Genomic DNA, 18,992 nt, shown 5'->3' on the forward strand with positions numbered 1-18,992 from the left:
AATACTTAAATCAGTTTCTGACAGTAAAGAGAGAGATTTCATTTGGAGCTGATATTCCTTTGAAGAAATGTCTTTGCTCTCTTGCCAGTTCTGGCTGTCCTCAGAGGACCTGAGCAAGCATTTCTAAAGCATTTTACAGTTAAGAGGCCTTGTGGAGAAACATTTAAAGGTTAAGTACCAAGTTTTTTAACTATATGGAGCCCTTGAGAGGGAAAACTGGCACCTGAATAGAATCCATGTGGAAAAGTGGATGCAAAAGACCCAACTTGTCTCGACATCTTTGTTTATTTTAGTGTTGACTGGCCTGAGGACAACACTTGTAAGCGATGTCTCTGCTCTGGAGGGCTCTGTAAAACATCTCAGAAATTATTTGACGGAAAAAAAATAAGCCAAACACAAATCGTGTGTGGCATCAGAAGTAGCAAAATGTTACTTATCCGTGCCTGTCTTGAAATGAAAGAACTTACTGTCCCCTCAGACATCCTATTTCAGTTCAGACCCTTTTTTTTAATACTAAAACTTCTGTCTAGTGCTGAGAATGTTTGAAGTTAGAGTTTCAAGATAGATCCTCTCTTTTTCTAAGAGCATATTGTTTCCAAATGGGATGTTGTTTTTTTTTTTTTTGGCCAAGTATAGCACATGAATAATACTGGAAACAGAATATCTAAAACGTTGGGAGATAGCTTCCTTTGCAATAGGAATTGGTGTAGTAAATCAAGTATCTTGTAAAAAAATGTTTTTAATGTTCTTTGGTACATAGCTGGACATTTGAGGAGAATGGTTTAAGTTGCTTTGATAACACAGTGATTGCTAGAAATGGCATTCACAGAAACTCTAAAAATGTTTCTTTACAGGCTTCATGAATTTGATGAGCAAGTTGCAGCAGTTCGTGAGGGGATGGCCCGTGTTGTTCCAGTTCCTCTACTTTCACTCTTTACAGGATATGAACTGGAAACTATGGTATCAATTTCTGCTTTATTACATCTGTCAGAATAACTTGGAGTGAGATTATTCACTCACTTGCTTTACTAATAAAAACCCCACATTAAATGCTGTTTACAATGATTGCTGTGTGGTTAAAAACATTAGTTCAAGGGAAGACCAGAAAATGGTTAATTGCCCTCTTGGTTCTAGTAAAATTATTTTGACATAGCTGAGCAGTGATATAATGAATTATTTCAGGAAGAAACAAGCATGCAAAACCAAAAAAACCCCACATGCCAGTGATCTCATTCCAGTGATCTCGAAAGTAAATTGGAGATACTTGTCCTAAATTCAGGAGTATGAAAAAAGTTCATTACTGTTGCCTGATGGGAAGATGTATATCTAGTATTTTTGTACTAGGAGACTATGCATGGCATTTCAAAGATCCGAATGCTCAGTTTGTCAGGGTAAAAGCTGATTAAATATTTTAAAGGAAGGGAGGGAACAAATCACCTGTAATTGATTTGATCAGACTTGTGTAGCCTATCACTGTATTTTATTTTTCAGGTATGTGGAAGCCCAGATATCCCACTTCATCTCCTGAAATCTGTAGCAACTTACAAAGGCATTGAACCAACTGCTTCCTTGATACAGTGGTTCTGGGAAGTGATGGAGTCCTTCTCCAACACAGAGCGATCTCTCTTCCTGCGTTTTGTGTGGGGCAGAACAAGGCTGCCCAGGACTATCGCAGACTTCAGGGGGAGGGACTTTGTTATTCAGGTAATGCAGGATTATTTCTGTGTGGGATGGGGAAAGTTGGGGGCATCTTAAAAAGCTGGTAGTGGAGAAGTAGCAGCGTGACATAACAAAGGCCTGATTTCATTAAACTGTTCTGCAGCTTTACATTGTAGATTGAACAGTGCAACAGTTGAATAATGTCTGTGACAGTTATGTAATGTATAGAACTATCCTTCTGTCTTGACTTGGACAAGAGGATATTCCTTTAATTTCCCAGCCATTTGTTTCTGTGAATTTTGATAGTTTTCCACTGTCAGGCAACTGTTTTTGCTGGCATTTATTTAGCATTTCATTCAGTTCAGTTAATAATTTCAGCTAAATTAAAACCACACAATCTTCAAATCATTTTTTGATACTGTCTGAAGTAATAGCATCTTTGTTAGACTGCTTCCAACCACATTAATAATCAAAGCAGCTCATAAATGTCTGTTTTTATTTATTGATTTAGTGGAGGGAGAATGGATTTGGCCTCTTCATTGTTCTTTTAAGAAATTTCAGAATCAAAAATATAATAAGCTGCTAAAAAAAAAAATCTCCTAGTTATTATTTCAGTACTTATTTGTGTTTTGGACAGTGAACAAAAATCAAAAATACAGTGCTTTTTTTCTTATTTTTTTTTTGTTAACAGGTATTGGATAAATACAATCCTCCAGACCACTTCCTTCCCGAGTCATACACGTGCTTCTTTCTCCTGAAGCTGCCCAGGTATTCCTGTAAGCAGGTCCTAGAGGAAAAACTAAAGTATGCCATTCACTTCTGCAAGTCCATAGACACTGATGACTATGCCCGCATAGCGCTGACGGGAGAGCCGGCGGCTGATGACAGTAGTGATGACTCTGATAATGAAGATGCAGATTCTTTTGCTTCAGATTCTACACAGGACTACTTAACAGGCCACTGAAAAGTAATATAAGGAATAGTTATTAAAAGCACTGAGGCAAAATGCCAAAATGACAATGAAGCCAAGGACAGTTTAGGTTTCAGAATAGAGATTATATAGTCAGAGGGATGGTAATCTTCTGAACATGGGGAGAGTGTGTTTGCTACTCACAGTAGGACTTAAGGATTACAGCTTAATCCATCAGCTTAAAATAAATGGCACCGTACACATGGGCATTTAACATTTATTTTAAGAGCTGAAAATGGCCTCCCATAATGCTGCACTACATTTAGAACCTTTGTGTTTACTGAAGTGTTGTAAATGTTTATATAAATATGGTAGTGCAGCATCCAAAAGGCAGTGAAACCTTTAAATTGTGGGTGCAATAGGTTTTTTCATATTAAGTGTTGTGTTTGTGCATCTTCTTGATTGTATATTGGAAATACTGTGCAACAACGGAATAGTATTATAAATATTTCAATTAACTTTACTAGAAGTTTGTTAAAAGTTTTTGAACATTGAATAAACATTATTCCTTGAAATTCTTCTACAGATAATTAAAAATGGCCAATAGTTTCACCTCCACCCCTGGTTTGTATATTTTAGCTTATGCATTATTTATCTCAAATTTGATACCTTTCTGTGAACAGCATCATAATTCTTATCATGGAAAGTGTACTGTATATAATTGGTGCCATGTAAATGCAAAAATTATAATTTCCCTCTAAATAAAAGTTCTGCCACATTAAGAACCAGGATGTGTTTTTTCATTGTAATGCAGCTCGGTTGTGGGATGAACATGGAAACAGCTCTGCTAAGAAATGCTTCTGCAATGTACAGCTTTTGACCAAACTGTTCCACCAATAATACAGAGATTTTGTGAGCTACAGTAAACTTGAGCAAGTCCAGATAACATGTTAATTGTAGTGATTCTGTAATTATTAGGATAGGGATATGTGAGTATTCAGCATTTTACAATTTAACATTTTATAATTATCAGTGGATTCATTCTTTTTTAGTGTGTGCATTTGACTTCTGTTCCAACTAGATTAAATATTAACTGTGATCATGAACTAAGTTTTCATGAGACAAACTTGATATTTCAGCATAGTGGTAAAACTACTGGTAGTCAGATGTCATTGGTTTGAAATATGTTACCTTTAGAGTCCTCTGTTTAGTGCTAAAGATATTTTGCAGTAAATGCTCCTTTCCTGATCTTCTGTCTCATCAGAGGTTCCAGAATTCAGGCCTGTGCTCGGTCCTCCAAATTTTCTCTGTCTGCTGGTGAAAAATGCTCTTATTGAGTCTTTAAGATGCAAAACTCGAAAACCTTTAAGAAACCTCTTTTATCTTTGTTGTGAATTTAATTTCTCCTGAGGGTAAGGAGTGAAGAAGTAGCACAGAAGTGCTCATGTGGTTGTCTGCTGCCCTTCTTCATGCTAACACCGGAGGCCTGTAGGCATCCAACCCAATCAAAGAGATTCTGTAGTCAGTTTTTCAGGAGAGGGGATGAATGAGTCATGCCCAAATCTCAGTACAAGGTCTTTGACCAAGTTCAATTGCCATTGTTGAATTTCAAGCCCCGTTTCAGAAGCATATGGACTACTGTAACACGGAGTTTATAACTTGCTTATAGGAGGGAAATACAATGCCAGGATTTTCTATCCAAGAAAAGCAAAAAGGAAGTATGCTTAAGGTAAGGAATCTATATGTATTGTTGCACTAAACTTGCATTGTTGCATACAGTTGCATAGAACTGTAAAAGTTTCTTAAGCCTCCTTTCCTTTCCAACCCTAACAGAAGAGTGGCAGGCAACTTTTACAGTGTGATGCTTGTAACCTGTGACCTGATTTACAGCATTTCATAGATTTTCAGGTTGGAAGGGGCCTCAAGAGTCATCTGTTCCAAACTTTTTGGCAAAAGCACAATTTAGACAAGACAGTTCAGCATTCTGTCCAGCTGAATCTTAAAAGTGTCCATGTTGGGGAAATCTGCCACCTCCCTGGTGAGATTATTCTGTGAAAATTTTTTTCTCTTCAGTTTAATAATAATCTCAAGAATAATTTGTACCATTACCCCTTTTCTTTTCCATGGCACTTCTTGTGAAAAAGGAGTCTCTATCCTTGTAAGCACCCTTTACATACTGAAGCCTGTTGATAAGGTCTCCCATAAAGCTTCCTTTCTGAAGGCTGAACAAATCCAGTTCTTACAGCCTTTCCTCACATGACAGGCTTTCCAGTCCTCTGGTCCTCTTTGTGGTCCTTCTCTGGATCCTCTGCAGCCTGTCCACATGTCTTTGCACAGCAGGGACCAAAACAGCACAGTATTTCAGGTGTGGCTTCACAAGTGCTAAGTGGGATAAAGACTACTTCTATCCGTGCTGGTGATTCCATCTTGATGTAACCCAGTATCTTGTTGGGTTTCTTTGCTGCTGCAGCAGCACACTGTTCATTCATATTCAGTAGACATCGTCCACCCCTTGCCACACATCAACCAAGCCAGTGAACGTGTCCTAAAAGGTGAGCAGGTTTATTAAGTGTGATTTGCCCTTTGTGAATCCCTGCTCGCTTTTCCCAGTCATGGGCTTCATCTGAGTTGTGATAGCCCCCCAGGAGGATTTGTTCCATAATTTTCCCAGGGACTTCAGTAAGACTGATGAGCCTGTAACTTCCTGGATCATCCTTTAAGACCTTCTTTTAGATGGGGGTCATATTAGCCTTCTTGCTGCCTTCTGAGATATCCTCTGATCTCCACAGGGTTGTGGAAAGTGCACCCAAAATAATGTCAGCCAGCTCTCTTAAATGCTCTCAGGTGGATAATGTCAGGGCCCATCAATTTGTAGGGTTGAGTTCCTGCAACAGGTCACACACTAACTCCTCCTTCACTGAGGGTCAGTCTAGGTTTGCATCAACCTGGATTTTTGTTCCAAAGGCCAGAGGCCCAACGGTAAAGACCAAGGTGAAGAAAATGTTGACAACTTCTGCCTTTTAAGCATTGCTGGTGACTAATTCACCTTTCTTGTTGCACAGCAAGTCCATGTTTTTCTTCTGTTTTTACTGGTTGTTTACATATCTGAAGAAACCTTTTTTGTGTTTTTCTTTTTTTTTTTTTTTTTTTCATCTCTGGCCAATTTCAGTTCAAAAGCTGAGCTTTTGTTTTTCTAACTGCATCTCTACAAACCCTGGCAATGCCCTTGTAGTTCTCAGTGGGTATTCATCCCCTTTTCCTCTAGCCTATACCCCATCAAGTGTGATCCTACAGCCATGTGAGTTGTCGTACCATGTTTCCATTATTCCTGTGACATCATAAATTTCTGACTGGGTGCAGAGCCCCAGTTCCTTGTGTTTGCTCCCCAGGTTGCATGCACTGATACACATATACTTGAGGTGGTTAGTCCTGAGGATCATTTGTCCCTGCTCCAGTCTGGAGCAAGATGATCTTTAACATCCCTTCCAACTCAAACCATTCTCTGAGCCAGCAAACTTGATGAAAGATTCACCTTTCCAGAGAACATGGGAAAAAGCAACCCCTCCAGGCAGGGGTGCAGCAAGGAAAAGGAAAGGAAAACTCTGGCAGCCAATCCCATGGCTTTTGTTTTCAGGGTGAGTCTAAGACAGAGCTAGTGGTTCATTCTGTCCTTAGTGATATTAAACAAACCTACCTGCACTCTGCTACTACTGGAGGTCTCTGAGTGTTTCATATCATGCAACGATTGCAACTGCACTGCTCAGCCCAGCAGCGAGTGTGCCTCACCAGCCCTGTGGGATGGCCACAGGGAAAGCAAAGCATCCTCGAACTTTTGATCTTTGCTCGCAGCGTGCCACTGGCAAGGACACAGACACACATCCCAGCCCTGTTCACTGTGCCTGGGCGTACTCTGCAAGGCTTCACGCAAGAGGTCATGGGATGTGGTCAGGAAGGAATGCAGATAACAACAGTACCCTTTCAGCTCTGGGCTCTGAAAGGTGGCATTCAGTGTCTGCCTGACACTCCTCCCGCTCCTGGCCATAGCCCCAGGCTCTGCAGCTGCCCCACAGGCCAAATGCTGCCCATCTTCACAGGACAGGCAGCTGCTGGACATTCATACCTTGCTTCAGGGGCACAAGGGCAGGACAGCAGTGTCCAGGTGATACAGGAGGGTCTACCTTCCTGTAGTAATGTAGTGGAAGGACCACTACATTACTCTCTGTATAAAAGATACAAGAGCAAATGCCCTTTTATGCACGAACACATACGTCAAAAGAAGCATGAGACAGTACTTATTTGACAAAGAAAGCTTCATGTCCAGAAGTCATCCTTTATCCTTAGGATTAATCATTAATCAGCTGAGGCAATTACAAAGATAAACTTTTATCTGTGTGGATCTCTTATTTACATAGAGAAACAAATCCTGAATCCTGGCTTCAAATTCTGCATCTCACTGCACCTATGCTGGTCTCCACAACTATTCCAGACTAACCACATATGCCCCCTCTCCACTTTCCCACTCTGCACTGGTCTGGAATAGGGCAAGATCAATAATTACACTGTTACACTGGTGTTCATGAAGAGGCAAATCTTAGTCTTGAATCTTAATAGTCTCACATTATTTCTGTGTGTGAGGCAGAGCAGAGAATATTGTTTCTAGCAGAGGTGAAACTAATTTGCTTAAACTGGGAAGTTTTCTGAATTTTCCATAAAAGGAGTTATTTGACTGCCAAGATTTTTCAGTTAAGTTTAATAGTGGTTAACAAGGCTTTTTCCTCCCTTCAAAGTTACATATTCCTCTGCCGTTTTTTTTTTTTTTTTTTTCCCAAAAGATATGTTTCATTAATGTCACTTCACGACATGGATGGCTCACCAGATGAAAGACCTCTGTTGTGCCAAAATCGCACCCCTACACAGTATAGCCCCTTCTCAGAGCAGACTGTCATTCCCAAGTTGGCTTTTCAGGCTAGTGGATGCTTAACCCAGAGCAGATACGTTGCAAACCCTCCTAACCCAGCAGTACCATGGTTACGATGTTATTAGGAACTGATGTCTTCATCAGGCAGCAGACAAGTCACTGAAAACTCCTGAAATGACCACAAGACCAGCCATGTCAGTAAATGAGCACTCAGTGGTTTCAATTCACCTCTTTCCCAAAAGCAGCAGAAGTCAATCCAGGCTCTGATGGGTAGAGGGGGCACTGACTATTCCAGCTATTGTCTCAGGGTTGTTTTGAGACCATAAAATAACTGAATCTCCCAGAAGTGCCGCAGAACAGTTGTTTTACCATCTCCTGTGAGGCCTTAGCAGCAACTGTTACCAGTCCATAAGGGATGAGAAGGTGATACTGCCTGGCAAGAATGAAGCCTTGGCTGAGTCAAAGAATTGCGTGTAGAGACGATTTTCATCAATGCAGCCTATGTGATGAAACAGCTTTTCTTTACAAAACAGGAACTTTGATCTCCTGACTCCTGGTCCTGTGCCTTAACCACACAGGAAGCTTGAAAATCTCCTATGGACTTGTCCTCCCCTATACACTGGTATTTTATCCACACTGCAAACTGCCTGAGACCAATCAAGACCATCTTGGAAATAACTATCAACCCTATACTGACATCCTGCAGCATGCAAGGCAGTATTTTTTTGTGGAATCCAGACCGAGAGGCAAAACTAGGACTGAAGCCAAAAGTAATTTCACTGCAGTTTGTCCTGTCTTACATCTTCTTATTAAATCTTTTAGTAACTCTCCCTCTGCCATGACTGCACTCTCTATCCCGTGTGTACACTCAGTCAAAAGGACTGAATGCCAGCCACCAGGGATCTGTGTGGGAAAGGTGGTGCTAGCTGGCACAAGTGGAGCCTTGGCATCAGCTGCTGGAACAGTTGAGGGTCTTTAACTCCTTTGTTCCAAAATGAAAAATTCCAAAGGCGGTGCCTTACATGGATTACTCTGGTCATAAGTACCACAGACTGAAGCCTGGTCAGTGTCTCTGCTGGGAGGCCCAGGATCACAGGAAGGAAGGTGTGTGATTTGAACTCCAAAGTTCATTTCTTTCCTGGTTCTGGCTAGCCAGTTTTCGCCCAGGTAACCCTGTCCTCTGCAGGACCATGGAGGAAGAACTTACCCAAGGCAGCCCAAATCTCACTACAGATACCCACACAGATATTTAATGCATTTCATTTCTTTCTTCTGCTATGCAGAGCACTTCATAACCCACTGACTACTGCATTGCTCAGGTCAGACAGCCCTTCTCCTATCAACTTAATTTTGGAGATCAACCCTGTTCTCCAGGATGCTGCTAGGTCAATGTGATGAAACTGATGAAAAACATAAGAAGCAGCAGAACCAGGAAGGACATGCAGTATTTCCAGTTTAGGAGAAACTTTCACATTTTGCCTGTAGTTTTACCTGTAAAATTTTGATGTTACACTTTCTTGCTTTTTTTTTTTCTCCTATGTGTTGCAGCCAAACAGCATAACAAAGCTTATCTGACCACCAAACCACATTGGCACTTTTTGTCCCCACATGCTGATGAAGTTTTCACAGCGAAACAAGGAGGTTTATACTCCTATCTTAGACTTTCTTTTCTAGAAGTGATGTATCCCATCCTTATTGTGGCTTATTGGCAGTAATAAGTATAGGCAAGTGTCCAGTAAAACTTAAGTTCCTTTTCACTTAACACTGACCATTTACAAAAGAGAATCCTAGAGTATTTTACATTATATCCATGTTCTCCAAACAAGTTTCTAAAAATGCTTCTGCTGAAAACTTTTTTTCACATATGATGCTAGTGCACCACATGTGAATTCAGTGGAGAGAGCTGACCAAAGCTGAGCAGAGTCAGGACACAACTGAGACAATTCTACCCTGCTTTTTGAGAAATCTTGCACAATTGTAGTCACTGACCATCAGATGACTAAAAGCAAAGAAGGGTGGTGCCTTGCAGATATACCATTAGCATTCACATTTGAGATGGATACTCAGATCAGCAGAATCTTTTCCAAATATCAGGGGCATCAATTCACAAATAGTTTCTTTATCACATTCATAGTTGTGTTGCTTTGCTACAGTTTTCACTTAAGACAAGGACATGGCACCATGACAGAATATTTTTTCCACCAATTCCACACCTTTCAACTCCAGTTGAGTAAAAGAACTGTGTTGGCATGCTTTAGTTAACACCACAATTTTTAATAAAAAGGTTTGCTGGGAGATCAGCCTTGAAAGGCACCATCTGCAAGAAACTCTACATCTACATATTTTCTTTGATTTAAAAAGGGAAAATGTTTTATCAACGAGATCTTTGGAATCCATTGCTTCTGCATTTTCTAGAAGAGTACTGCATGATTTACTTTTCCACATATGCTGATTAAGATGCTTGCAGGGGAGTCAAGTATATACTGGCCTGAAGACTTCTTTCACTAACATGTTAAGGAACGTATACTATAAGTGGGTCACATCCCCTGAACTCCCTGATGGGACTCAGTGACCTTCTGTCTTTTTTCAAAGGTTGTTTAGCAGCCTTTAAATATAGTTTTGGAAGGTTGATTCCTTTTCCTTCTCAGACTAAGAATTTGCACCTAAAAGCCCATTAAGAGCAAATCCCATTTTTTGACCACTTGAAACATTTTTTTTTTTTCCAAGAACAACAACTGGCTACTCAGAAATACTACAGCCTCTTAGGTGTAGCGAGCGCGGGACTCCAGGATGGTTTGGATGGATGAGAGATCTCTGAAGTCAGGTCTTGGAAGATGTGGTTTATTAAAAGGGGGGAAAGGCCCTGCTTGGAGTTGCCAGGCACAACTCGTGGCAGGCCCAGGGAGAGAGGGAGAGGGAGAAAGAGGGAGCGAGGGTTCCAGGTGAGGATCCCAAGGGAAGGTCCAAGAGAGGAAGGTCCAAGAGAGGAAGGTCCAAGAGAGTGTCCGGTCCCTCGGGCACACCTTATCAGGGGGCTTCAAGGTGGGCTGGAGCAGGACTTGGGCCAATGGGGTCACAGATCTCTGATACTTCAGGGGAGGGTCACAGGTGTGGGATGAACCATACATTGGGGGTGAGACAGAGCATTCCATTTGACCCTTGGACCTATCTGCAGGTAAAGGGCATTGTTTAATCAGAAGGGGGATTGCTTTCAACCTGGCTATACTATTGTTTTCTAGTTATTCAGTAGTCAAGGTTTGTTATTTCAAATCTAGTTCTCATCTCAATGTCTGTATTTTCCAAATCTTTTGCCAGGCAATCATATTTATAAGGTTTTCCTATTTCATCTTCCCCAACACTTAGGAGTGGTGGTATCCACCTGTCTAGAAGAGGCAAAGGAATCTCTGGCCGCTGGCTGGGCAGCTTGGTGAAGCAGGCTTTAGGCTGCAGGACTCAGGTGTTACAATCCAAAGTGGCAACACTCCCACCATCACAACCCCTGGGGGAATAAGCCAGGTGTCTAAGATGAAGGTCACCATCTGTGAACTCAGTGCCTATTCTCCACATTTTGGGAGTGGAGGCTTATTCAATAGAGCTGATACAGTCTGGAAAGTTTTTAATCTCACCCTGCAGTGGATGACCACAGCTGGCCATGGTCAGGGTGTATCTTCTTAAGCTGCTGACTGTACTGATCCTTCATTTCCAGGGACTACAGCTGGGAGTTTAGACCTGTGACTTTAGCGTAGCCATGTAAAGTTTGCCAGAAGGCACCCCTCCCTACGGCAGGCTGGCATAATTTGTCTATTTGAGGCGTGTGTGTCGTAAGGAGAGCGGCGCGGCTGCTCGCCACCCAGCTTTGGCACAGCAGGGGCAGCACGCCAGGATGGATGGGCGGCGGCTGGAGCAGTCGCCCCTTCCTGCGGGGTAGGCGCTGCTGCCGGGCTGCCCTGCCAGCCCCTCTGCCCCTGCCCCGAAAGTCCAGCAGGAATGCGAAAGTCCCTGTGTGTTGGTCTGAGCTCTGCAGTTTCACACAACAGCCGTTCTGTTTTCAGGAGCTTACTCTCTACTGAGAAATGAGTCCTTCCTTCACTTCTAGCAGGGACTTGTTTAGAATGCACGGGATATAATCTTATCTATCTATCTATCTATCTCAGCTTCAAACCCAGAATTTTCTCCATAAAAACCTTGATCCGGGTTTGGAACCCCCATTTTTTCCTATGAAAAGACGGACAACCAGAACCAGCCCTGGCTTGCCACACAGCTCTGGCTAGTTCTGCGGAAAACAAGACTGGGTAAGAACTTGGTATTAGAAAAGTGATCTGAGTCCAGATCCCAGTTAGCTCCTCTTTCACTCTACAGACTTAGAGACTTAAAATCCTAAATACCAGTCTTTTCTAGATATGATTTTATAATTAACTAGTATTTTTTGAATATTTTTGTTCTCATTGCAGATCCTTCTGCAAATGCAAGGTCTGATGTTCCTTCCACTTGGGACATCAGCAGCAAGTACCACCTTGTCTAGTACAAATATAAAATGCTTTGCTTTATTTCCTTAAATTTACTATTAGAATTAGGGAAGACAAAAACTTTTCCCAACAATATAAAGGCATCTAACATTATGTCCCCAGCTTTCACCATTCCAGTGTATTCCTGGAATAAATGAGAATATCACAAATGGTTACTATGAGTGTAATAAAGGCCACAGTATTCCACATGCCAATAACCTGCCACTAAACTGGAGTGTTTCTGCCAGCTCCATTGTGTGTGGCATCCTCCAACTAACTCTGGATTTCTGCCTGGCCTTCCACTGTTATCACGGCTAACTCGGTGATGTAGCACAAGTCTTAATGGAAATGTAAGCTAAATGGGGTGATGTTTGTTTGGTGAACTGTCACAGTACACAGTCTGTATCCCTTTGATGTGTGCCCTCTGGAAATCCTACAATTACTATACAAATCAGTGATGTCTTACTTGCTCCTTACTGTGCTGTCTTCTGCATTTTACATGACCTGTAAAGAGGGACACTTCACCTTTTTCTGTTTTTACAGCATCTGCAGCTCTGTGGTCCTCATTCATGGCTGAAGCACCCAAGCAATGTAAACACAAATGAATTGTTATAAAGTTGAAGGTGAATAATTTATCTTAATAAAGGGATTTTTTTTTGTATCAGAATAATCTTTGAAAGAAGAAGTTGTTTTACTTGTCTGCATAAAATTGGATGGGAGGACACCTGTACATTAATGTTTTCATGGAAATTATATTTTCTGTGATTAAAAAGATGTTTCTCATGCTGGCAGATCTATTGGCCCACTACTGCAGTCAGGGGGTAGTTGAACTGTGATAATGGGGATAGATATAAATAAATTCACCTTCACAAAACATGGATAGTTACTTCTTGAGTTACAGGAATATGAATAAATTCCTATATCTTAAGCTGTTGTCACTTTGGTGTTTGTAGACAATCAGATTAAACTAGAACTTGTGTTGCATCTGTTGTATGTACTCTACAGCCTATGGGAAAAAATAAAACAGAAGGAAAAAAGCTTTGAAAAACACACGTTTGGATGACTAACTACCCCCAGCACAAATGGAACACTAATAGAAATTGCACAATGGTCCACCTTACTGCTTTCTCTCACCAGAATTCTGTAGTAAGCTGCTCTCCCCAGAAGCCAGGGAGACAAGCCATGGATGTACATCCATGATGCTCACCAAATGAGAACATTGGAGATAACTATTGATGACCTCATGGATGATCTTGAGGGAGCTGGAAGTGTTCATCTCATATTTAAATATTAGAAGGTCAAAAATGGTTACTCATCTTTCAGTAACAATTGCTTCTTTAGGAAGGCTCAGCTAGCAGAACCCATCATTGCTATTTAATAACGTTCAGCTATTCAAGGCAAAATGTCAATAGCATCATTCTCTTTATGAAGAATAAATGTTGCATTATTTTCCTTTGCTGTAGTCTGCTTGTAGCCTTGAAATTAATGTAGCATCTGTTTCTCCAGTTGGCATATACTACATGTAGAGTGTAGATTATATCATCTTTTATCAGCTTTTGTCTGATACAGACAAAAAGATTTTGTCTAATGTAGTGATTAATTATTATCCCGCTGAGTACTACAGTGGCATTTGTAAACCTTTGAAATTCCGGTATAAAGAACAAGTGTTTGTCAGGATAATCTTGTTAGCAATTTCTGATGGCTGAAAAAGTGAGTTTCCCCCTCCCTGCCCCCTTAAATCTCACCCCACCACCCTACCCCTCCCCAATATGCCCATTTTTTCCAAGTACAAATTGCTAAAATTGTTCTTTTTTAACTTCTGCGGCAGTCTAACAATGGTACTTCTGCTCAGTTCTCCTCTTGCTTCCTGCCTAAAGTGTCTGTCTGCTCAGTGAGGCTAATCATGATTTGTGTGCTCTTTCTCTCTCTGCCACTTGTTACGGCCATCTGAGGCTTTGGAAGAGCCGTGTTTGCGCAGAGAGTAACGGATTCTGGGAGAAAGTCGAGTGCTAGCTCCTCACTGAAATCACATGATGGCAAATCTGGGAATTCCTGCTTCATTTATGAGTGTGCAGAGAATGCAATGTCACTCTCTCCCCATCCAGAGATGCTTACTACAAAGAACTGAGCTGGATTCCACTGCAACAAAGTTATTTACCTAAATAAACTCTCTCTTCAGAAAGCGAGGGGCACCTCTTGGCTCCTGCAGCTGAACCAAACCTTTTATTTTTGACATCTGTGCATCCTTTTTTTTTTTTTTAATTTTTCAGGTTTTTCTTTCCAAACAAAAGAACTTTTTCAAGAGTTCTTCAAAAGAGCAGGTAAAATGCTATTTTTCTACAAGAAATGTTTCCTAATTTAATGCTATTCTGTTATTTTGTGAGCCTAATTTTAATATGTGCAATAAAATATTTCATATTAAAAGTTGATCAAAATTTGCAATTAGTGAAGGGTCTCTGGACAGCATTTATGTGTACGTGAGTGTTCAGCATTTTAAAACATCACTGAGCCACATGGAGTGTATGTTATAATATTCAGTTGTTTTTAGTTGTGTTCCTATTTACCTTTATATTGTCTCAAAAATTAACCTTTCCTAGGATATTTATATTTAAAAGATTGTTTTAACTTATTTTAGATTGTAGAGTCTTTAAGGACTCAAACTTCTTGCTATTGTTAATATAGTTTATTGTTGCCCTTCTTACTCCATTTATGCGTAAGGGATGAAGTTCAGGCTTACTTTTTGGACTAGATGATCTGTAAAACATGAAGCTTTGTGTTTAAAAAGTTTATCTAGATCTGTGTTTGCAGATAGCACATTAATGTGGAGTGAATATATGTCTCAGGTAAAATGATTCAGTAAAAATTGAATCACTTTTTTGAAGCATTCCTTTTCACGGATTTTATTCATGTTAGCTGTATTTGTAACAAGCTGTTGTGATTTTTCCAGTCACCTTGCTGGAGTAGTTTGCCAGCAAGGGAGCAGTCTGCAGACCAACAATGGGCTGGTCTGTTCTGCTCAGCCCTGCTTTTGCTGGAAGAGTAAAAGTGCAAAACTTCCCCACTTCCCAAGAGCTTGAGGTTTTACAAATTAGCTGTAGATGTTTGGTTTTCAATGGAACTTAAGGTGAGAAGTCAGGGGATCAGTCACTTAAATGTAGTTATAGCCTTTTTTAAGGGCAATGTTTACCTGTATATTTTTTTAAAAATAAAATCTGTAGCTCATATGAAATAGATGTTGAAGAGCTGTAGCTTTTGAGAGTTGTTCAGCTAACACGTAGGAAACTTTCTGTGTTTCTTAATACAGTCATAGATGAAACACAGATGCTTACTTATTTTCTGAAATCTTACAAAAATAGTGGTCTTCTCAAAATTCCTAGTATTTCCATGAGGACAACTGCCATAAGCCTCCAAAAGCTCAGCTTTCAATGCAGAATTTGGTCTGCTGGTGGGAGGCTGGTTTGGACCTCATCAGTTTTCTCTTGAGGCACCCTTATGTTGTCTTCTGTGTTGAGCAGGACACAATGAGTTAGTCTGAAACATCACTGGAACAAAGAAGAGAAACCACGGATGGCAGAACTGCTGACATTTAGAGCTGAACAGATCCTGGTGAGTACAATCCAGAAAAATTGTCTGTGTTATGGGCTTTTCCTAGGCTAAATCTAGGAGGAGAAATGGTTCCTCACTGCAAACATTTTGGGTGCTGCTTGAGTAGAAACAAGGAAAATTTAGGCTTGTGGCCTGATGTCAAAGGAGAAAAAGGGAAGAGGAGAGCATTAGTCTAAGGGATTTGTTTATGATTTTTCCTTCAGAAGGTATGTTAAATAAAGCTACATATATAAATATATATATACACATATATATATATATATATATATACACTAGGAGAACTGAAACATGAAACTTTTGCCCATTTTCAGTGGTAGAGGAAAGTACAAAAGGGATAAAATGTATCACAGAAGAAGAGCCTTGTTAGACTGAGACAATGCAGCAATTATTTCTATAATGTTTCTCAATAACAATAGCTGCAAAAATACTGACAAAAAAAAATCCTACAGTTGTAGGTTGGTTTTTTTTTCTTTTTTTTTTTTTTTTTTTTCCTTTCTGTGACTGACTGCTTTTGCCAGATCACATTTTCCCCTGTGGATTAACTTTGAACTGCCAATTAAAAGTTATTGCTAAATCCTGTTACAGCAGAAAGCCTTCAGGTTCTTACTGTTAAGATTTGGCCATTTTGCTCTTTCACATAATAGATTAAACTGCAGGGATTTTGGTAAATTACTTTTGTACATTTCGTAGAATAGCCATATAGGCAGTATATTTTTTAGGGAAAAGGTAGCAACTGTCTTAATTTCTGCTTATTTCATTCAATTAAAAACAAAAGGGGAAGATTGGAATTGAGACAAGAGCAAATATTGTTCTCAACACATTGTGTTAATAGTGCAATAAAGTTTGCGTATCGGTGCAGTGATGGCCTGGTTTCTTCTGCAAGAGCTTTACAAAACCCTGTCAGCCTGTCCTACTTAGAAAACAAAATTGCTGAAATCTGTGCGGCAAAGGTTAGATGACCTTTCCTACAATTTCTGGGCAAAGGAGATAGAATACTGCAGTAACCCTGCTGTTTCTGTCAGGCACACTCTGTGTGTCATTGCTCTGAGCAGGGATAAATTGAACATTATCTCAGAAGCCCCAGAAAGCTTTGTGGTAATGGTTAGCAGATGTTTTATTTTTTTTAATGTGGTCATTGTAGGATCATCAGTTGCTTTAAAATCTGTGTGTCCAGCTAGGAACAAATCAAACAGGAAAGAGAAGTGAACCCACTGATATTTTAATTTGCCTGAGAAAAGAAAAAACATTCTGCATCCATTAAAAAGCTACACAATTCCTGCCAAAACCATCCATTCAGTCTAAGATATGATGACATAAAAATGTATTCAGCCATAAATCAACATCTGGGTTTTCATGCTTTCCATGCTTTAGCCCTGATTCTGTGATCTTGCTGAAAAGATTGAATGCCTTGATTTCTACAAAAATATGACTGCACCCATCATTCTCCTATCAAAAAAGAGCAGAAAAAGGGATGTCTATTTCGATAAGTAAAGATAGCCTGGAATAAAATAAAAGTAGTGTTCCTGTTCAGCAAATGAATGGATGCTCCTGTGCAGGGTACAGTACCTTCTGCTTGATGAATGACTTTTTCTTGCATGCATCAGCTTGTTTTGAAGCCAGCTTCAGGGCACCAATCAACAGATGGTGTAGGCTTGCAAAAATCCTTCTGCAGCATTCAGTTGGTTTAGGTACCAGGTCTGTGGTATTTCAGGAGCCTGTAAAAAAGAGCAAAACAAGTATTGAAGAGGAGTCCTTGATAGCTGGTAGCAACAACCACAGTGAGGGTTTCTGGGGCTTTGGACACCTCTGTCAGAGAAGATGGTTTTTAAAACAGAGCATCTGAAAGGGCAAAAGGTCAAGGGGCTACTGAAGATTCTCATTAGGTACATGGCACAGGACCAAGGAGGGCATGGAGACATCTGTCCATAGGTTTTTTCAGTATGCTTGCCATTCCCCAGCCTTCTCTACCACCCTTCTCCCTCTCCGTCCCTTGACAGCAGATGTTCTTATTTCATGGTGATATGTCACTTCAGAGCCTTGCAACGTATGTCGGCTCAACGCTGTAGAGGCCTCATTTGATGCTCATTGCCTTTGCTAATTTGCATAAACTCATGCAAATTTTTACTCTTTTGGGAGGGGTAATTATGGTTGCATTTATTTGATCTATAGCCCTGCCAGCACACCCTGTGGATGCCATGCTTGAAGTATCCTCTAACCATTTCTCTCTGACATCAAGTGCTTGTAGCAGAAAACTTCACCTCTTTTACACATATAATTATAATTATTGTTTTATGGTAACATAGACAATGCATCTGCTACATTCCTTTTTTAATTAAATTAAGAATCTTGGCAGGATAAGTCTTACAACTTGCAACTTCCGAATTGACAACAGCATTGATTATTCTTTTTCCATGGTTTATGGTCTTTCTGGTTGCTTCACACAAAGCATGGATTTGTTAATTACTGTGCAGGGAAGCAGCTATCAGCTATCCCATAGGGTGTGAGGCACAGCTGGGATGTATTTTGTGCTTTGCAAGGAGGAGCAGCAGGGTGAGTGCACTGAAGGTGCAGTTCCAGCTGCACCATGTGGGAGCTGATTTAGTGGGGGTGCTAGGAACTTCACTGGTTTGTTTGAAACTGAATCAAAGCAGAAATATAAATGTGACATTTGGAGCCAGACCCTTTTTTTTTTTTGAACACCCTTAAAGGTCATTTATGGGTGATTCTTCCTCTGAAAGTGGTTCTCTTTCAGAGATGTAAAGAAATACAGCATTTTGTAATTGCTTGTCCTAGAAATGCATTTTTGCTATGACAGTAGTTTTATAAGTTTGCTATTTGCTTTTTGATCAGAACAGGCGGATTGGTTAAACTGCTTTGTGAAAACCATATTTAATTCATAGCACAAGCATAAAAAATATTTGAGATTTTTCCATTTTCTTGGAAATGGAGCACATACAAGGTGAAAAATTCCAAAAGATACACTATGTATAAATTGGAGAGATACAGCTGTTCAAGGCCTAGCTGACAAGCTACTACTGCTCTTAAACTACATCCTCTCTTAAGTCAGACATCAATCAGAGTCTATAGGCATAAGCATAATTGAGGCAATAATTCTTCATCTGTAGAGACATCATCCAATAATTGTATGATTATCAAAGAGTCATTTTAGTGTTTGCATGCCTGTCTCTACTGCTTTATATTTACAAACTGTGTCTGTTAATTTGGGTCTCTAGTTTTAGTTCCTAGTACAATCCATGCTATAAAAGCTGCCATAAATTCCACAAAACTGTGGAGATCTCATGATAAATGAGTAATTTTGAAATTTGCATTAATCAGTCTAATCAGAGTTCTGGAGGCAGAAATATTTTTTAAAGCAGTATCACTTATGATCAGC

General features: G+C 40.2%; 2 protein-coding genes across 2 annotated transcripts in view; both read left to right on the forward strand.

The window, feature by feature from the left end:
* The window catches only part of HERC2 (HECT and RLD domain containing E3 ubiquitin protein ligase 2), a 102,496-nt gene extending 99,142 nt beyond the window's left edge, over positions 1-3,354 (forward strand). Inside the window, exons 90-92 of the mRNA XM_068182667.1 lie at positions 855-960; positions 1,492-1,704; positions 2,351-3,354. Coding sequence (XP_068038768.1) covers positions 855-960; positions 1,492-1,704; positions 2,351-2,623 — 592 coding nt within the window. The 3' untranslated portion in view covers positions 2,624-3,354. The remainder of the gene's footprint in view (positions 1-854; positions 961-1,491; positions 1,705-2,350) is intronic.
* Positions 3,355-15,501: 12,147 nt separating this feature from the next.
* OCA2 (OCA2 melanosomal transmembrane protein) overlaps positions 15,502-18,992 on the forward strand; it is a 185,602-nt gene continuing 182,111 nt past the window's right edge. Inside the window, exon 1 of the mRNA XM_068182671.1 lies at positions 15,502-15,598. Within this exon, the coding sequence (XP_068038772.1) occupies positions 15,560-15,598 (39 nt within the window). The 5' untranslated portion in view covers positions 15,502-15,559. The remainder of the gene's footprint in view (positions 15,599-18,992) is intronic.

The sequence above is a fragment of the Anomalospiza imberbis genome, chromosome 2, assembly GCF_031753505.1.
Source record: "Anomalospiza imberbis isolate Cuckoo-Finch-1a 21T00152 chromosome 2, ASM3175350v1, whole genome shotgun sequence".
NCBI classification, from domain to species: domain Eukaryota; kingdom Metazoa; phylum Chordata; class Aves; order Passeriformes; family Viduidae; genus Anomalospiza; species Anomalospiza imberbis.